Below are 5,000 nucleotides of genomic sequence, written 5' to 3'. Positions count from 1 at the left end.
CTCGTGTCATGACACATGACCCTAGACAGTTGTCCCCTGACCTCGCTGCCGTGCGCATCCCGTGCCTGCGTAGAACCAGAAAATACATTTAAAAACAGAAAAGCGGGTGAGTTCAGAGCCGTTAATGGATCACTCACGTGGGTCGCTACCGCTGTCCTCAGATCGGTTACCGTGGGACGGCCCGGAAGTCCCATTGAGCTCCATGCACACGCCGCGTATTTGCTTAGCCGTCTTATACGCGTCTGTTGTGCGCTGAAAAACAGCAGCTTGCAGCGTGGTTCCAGCAGCCGGCGGACACCCATCCAACGTACGAACCACCCGAACTCGGCATGGCTCAAGAACAGCTGGGCGGCGCCGAACGCACGGTTCGTCTTGTGCCTCCTCACCTGAGGAGAGATCAGATTAGATTAGATTAGCTTCCCATGCCCGTTCCCCAGGTCTGGTTCTACCAGAAACTTACATTAATCACAAAGCCCGGAGCGCCTTCCTGGGCTTCATCAATCGCTTCCTGGAGCTCGTCGGCAGTCATGTTTGTCAAGACCCCTGCTCTGTGACCATAGACCGCAGAGAGATAGCAAGCTAGGTAACCATAGAACTGGTTCCGCAACTGGATGGTTGGCTGGTTCTCCAGCTTTCTTAGCAGGGAAGGGATTGTCGTCCTGGCCAGGGTCTTGCAGGTTCTCAGCTGGGTTCTGGTGACGGTCCGCCGTTCCTTGGAGCGCTTAACTTCGATCTGGTGGAGGGTCACCTCGGTGGCTATTTGGAGGAGGTCAGCCTTGACCGCTCTGCTGACGGCGGTGATCTGTCTCCGGGTCAGCCTGCATTCCCGCGGGGGTGTAGCGGCAAAGTAATCCATGAACTGGGACAGGTTCACCAGGTAAACTTTAACAGTCGTTATGGCTCTTTTCTTCAGCTTCAGTGCCTGCGGGAAGGCGTGGACCCGTTCCACGTCGTCCAGGAACTTCCAGGTGGGGTTGACCTGCCTGCCGTGTGCAATAAATGAGAGAAAGCTACGGACCCGACCCAGCTTGGAGCGTGCGTTCATCCGGTGCTGTTGGCTTGGCAGGGCACCCCGCAGATCTGAGTGGAATTCTTCAAGGTAGCGCTCCACGGGTGGTGGAAACTTCCTTGGAGCAAATGGCAGCAGGGCAAGTCCTCTGACTGGCCTTGTGGAGGTTGATGTTGCAGGGGAATCAGAGTCGGTCTGGCCCGGCGGAGAAGCTGCAGGAGACGGGGCTCCGGTGGCTGCAGGTGAACCATGCGGAGAAGCTGCAGGAGACGGGGCTCCGGTGGCTGCAGGTGAACCAGGCGGAGAAGCAGAAGCAGGCATGGTGACAGCATGAGGAGAAGAGTCTGTACTTGATATCGGCCGTGGTGCCCGGCGTGGGGTGCCGGGAGACGACGACGACACGTCTGCGTCTTCCCCCTGCGATTCTGGAGCTCTGCTGTTCGGGTCTTGGGCGTCCAGGCCGGATGCCAGCGGCGGGTTCGGATCCGTGGAGCGAAGCTCTGCGATGGCGCGGAGAGTTGAGCGCCACTGAAGCTGCAGAAGATGGTCGGCTAACACCTGTGGCTCGAGGCGGTTGTGAGCACCGGACAGATGTCTGTCCACCCTCGGACCATTGTATCCACACGCTCTGACTGGGCAAGTCATCCCACGGATGTTCACTCGTCTGTGGGCGAAGGCAAGGAGTATCTTACGCTCAGCAGGGTTCAAGATGCAATGGGTCCGCTCTAAATGCTTGGGCAGCAGAGAAAACTTGCGTTGGCAGATTGGGCAGCGTCGGTCTGGAGGCATCTGGACCCACGTCTGGCAGTAATGTCCGGCAGAAGCTTGGTTGTCTGGCAGAAGCTTGGTTCTCTGGAGAAGGTCGCAGCAGAAAGGCTGGAACGGGCAGCTGGGTTCTATTGAGCCTGATTGCGAGGCAGGCAGGCAGGCAGGCAGGCAGGGCGCTGATTGCACGATTGCTTCCAGCCGCACAGAATGTCTCAGAAACTTTCTAAGTGTTGAATCAATCATGCCTTACCAGGGCCACGAAAAGAATTGATTGGGATTTAAACACCTTATGCGAAAAACACTATCTGAATGAGGATAAAAGAAAGTCTGAAAAGTGGGTGATAGACAAAAAAATGACAAAGTGTTCCCAACACTTAGAAATATTTTCAGACACCAGAAAAATGACAAAGTGTTTGTGGTGAATGGAGCCAGGGCAGCGACTACTGGCGCCCCGCCTCCAGTAACGAGTTAGGGCAGCGACTTCCGGCGCCCCGCCGCCTCTGTTTACGAGTGGTGAATGGAGCCAGGGCCGCGACTACTGGCGCCCCGCCTCCAGTAACGAGTTAGGGCAGCGACTGCCGGCGCCCCGCCGCCAATGTTTACAAGTGGTGAATGGAGCCAGGGCCGCGACTACTGGCGCCCCGCCTCCAGTAACGAGTTAGGGCAGCGACTGCCGGCGCCCCGCCGCGGTGAACGGTGCCAGGGCCCCGTTAAGACTGGACAGTGTCCACAGACCATAAGGAGGGTTATGGTAACTGGAAATAAAACCGCGTGGCATTACCACTTAACGTGGTCCCAGAGAGCTGAAACTTCGTGGGGGTGTTCAGTCCGACCCCATGGACCGTATGCCACCGCTTGTTCAATCCAGGCACGCCCCCGTGGGGTCGATCCGGACCCCCCATTTCTAAAAACGGCACCGGCCCCCCAGCAAGAACCGTAGTAGCTGGAGCTATAAAAATCGGTACGTTTAAAGAGCTAGATGAGATCGCAAAGGCTGCCAAGCCGCATCGCGATCGGATCAAAATTGCCCTGTTGGTGGCCGTTAGAATATAGGCAAAATTATGGTTCCGGGCGGCCATTTCCCATTCAAATCAATGGAGCGGTTTTTCTGGAAACACGAAATTCAAACACCAGGGAGACCCACTTAACGTGGTCCAACGGAGCTGAAACTTCGTGGGGGTGTTCAGTCCGACCACATGGAACTAATGTCACCGGTTTTTCAATTCAGGCACGCCCCCTTGTGTCGATCCGGACCTGGGGTCCGAAAACCGCACATGGCTCTGAAGGGCCAAGCTTTGATGCTAGAGCTCCAAAATTCGGTATGTGTGTAGCCCGAGACGAGATCGCAAAGGCTGCCAAGCCGCATCTCGATCGGGTCAAAATTGCCCTGTTGGTGGCCGTTAGAAGATGTGCAAAATTTGGGTACGCAGCGAACACTCTCCAGTTAAACCTATGGAGAAACCAAACTTTTTTTACCAGAATCTAAGTCCTTCTGCCTTACCAGGGGCACGAACTTCCAGGGCCTGCGTACTGCTGGGTGTAGTCCGAGGAGGGGTGCTTAAGTGTGGGTACACGTGCTCGGCCGGTGGGCCTGGCAGGCCCGGTTCTCAGTTGATGGCGAGAAAAAGTCTAAGTCCCATCCAGGGACCGGACAGGGGGCGCTCGGCCGGAAGAGGCTGGGGAGGGTAGCCTCTCCCCGGTCAACCCAAGGCCACATCGTAAAACTGAGTTGCCTTACCAGGGGCACGAGCTTCCAGGGCCTGCGTACTGCTTGGTTTAGTCCGAGGAGGGGTGCTTAAGTGTGGGTTCACATACTCGTGTGGAGAGCCTGGTTCTATCGGGGGTGGGGGGGTTCCAAGACTGTGTCTGACCCCGGAGCCAAGTCTGGGTGTGGGCCTGGAGGTCAAGGCCTGGATGTCCAGGCCTGGATGTCTCTGCCTGGATGTCTGTGCCTGGATGTCCAGGCCTGGATGTCTCTGCCTGGATGTCTGTGCCTGGATGTCCAGGCCTGGATGTCTCTGCCTGGATGTCTGTGCCTGGATGTCCAGGCCTGGATGTCTCTGCCTGGATGTCCAGGCCTGGATGTCTCTGCCTGGATGTCTCTGCCTGGATGTCCAGGCCTGGATGTCTCTGCCTGGATGTCCCAGCCTGGATGTCCAGGCCTGGATGTCTCTGCCTGGATGTCTGTGCCTGGATGTCCAGGCCTGGATGTCTCTGCCTGGATGTCCAGGCCTGGATGTCTCTGCCTGGATGTCCCAGCCTGGATGTCCAGGCCTGGATGTCTCTGCCTGGATGTCCAGGCCTGGATGTCTCTGCCTGGATGTCTGTGCCTGGATGTCCAGGCCTGGATGTCTCTGCCTGGATGTCCAGGCCTGGATGTCTCTGCCTGGATGTCTGTGCCTGGATGTCCAGGCCTGGATGTCTCTGCCTGGATGTCCAGGCCTGGATGTCCAGGCCTGGATGTCTGTGCCTGGATGTCCAGGCCTGGATGTCTCTGCCTGGATGTCGCAGCCTGGATGTCCAGGCCTGGATGTCTCTGCCTGGATGTCCAGGCCTGGATGTCTCTGCCTGGATGTCTGTGCCTGGATGTCCAGGCCTGGATGTCTCTGCCTGGATGTCCAGGCCTGGATGTCTCTGCCTGGATGTCTGTGCCTGGATGTCCAGGCCTGGATGTCTCTGCCTGGATGTCCAGGCCTGGATGTCTCTGCCTGGATGTCTCTGCCTGGATGTCTCTGCCTGGATGTCCAGGCCTGGATGTCTCTGCCTGGATGTCTCTGCCTGGATGTCCAGGCCTGGATGTCTCTGCCTGGATGTCTGTGCCTGGATGTCCAGGCCTGGATGTCTCTGCCTGGATGTCTCTGCCTGGATGTCCAGGCCTGGATGTCTCTGCCTGGATGTCCAGGCCTGGATGTCTCTGCCTGGATGTCTGTGCCTGGATGTCCAGGCCTGGATGTCTCTGCCTGGATGTCTGTGCCTGGATGTCCAGGCCTGGATGTCTCTGCCTGGATGTCTGTGCCTGGATGTCCAGGCCTGGATGTCTCTGCCTGGATGTCTCTGCCTGGATGTCCAGGCCTGGATGTCTCTGCCTGGATGTCCAGGCCTGGATGTCTCTGCCTGGATGTCTGTGCCTGGATGTCCAGGCCTGGATGTCTCTGCCTGGATGTCCCAGCCTGGATGTCTCTGCCTGGATGTCTGTGCCTGGATGTCCAGGCCTGGATGTCTC

At 57.6% G+C, this 5,000-nt stretch overlaps 1 protein-coding gene across 1 annotated transcript in view; it reads right to left on the bottom strand.

Moving 5' to 3' along the window:
- LOC145550649 (uncharacterized) overlaps positions 1-2,035 on the bottom strand; it is a 2,279-nt gene extending 244 nt beyond the window's left edge. Inside the window, exons 1-3 of the mRNA XM_081604484.1 lie at positions 461-2,035; positions 138-386; positions 1-65 (exon numbers count right to left, since the gene is read on the bottom strand). The exon at positions 1-65 is cut by the window's left edge and continues 244 nt beyond it. Of these exons, the coding sequence (XP_081460610.1) occupies positions 1-65; positions 138-386; positions 461-2,020 (1,874 nt within the window). The 5' untranslated portion in view covers positions 2,021-2,035. The remainder of the gene's footprint in view (positions 66-137; positions 387-460) is intronic.
- Positions 2,036-5,000: the final 2,965 nt, after the last annotated feature.

The sequence above is a fragment of the Poecilia reticulata genome, unplaced genomic scaffold, assembly GCF_904066995.2.
Source record: "Poecilia reticulata unplaced genomic scaffold, P_reticulata-male-v2 Scaffold_137, whole genome shotgun sequence".
Classification (NCBI taxonomy): domain Eukaryota; kingdom Metazoa; phylum Chordata; class Actinopteri; order Cyprinodontiformes; family Poeciliidae; genus Poecilia; species Poecilia reticulata.
Note: the sequence above shows the minus strand (reverse complement) of the source record. Positions and strands in the feature narration are given on the sequence as shown.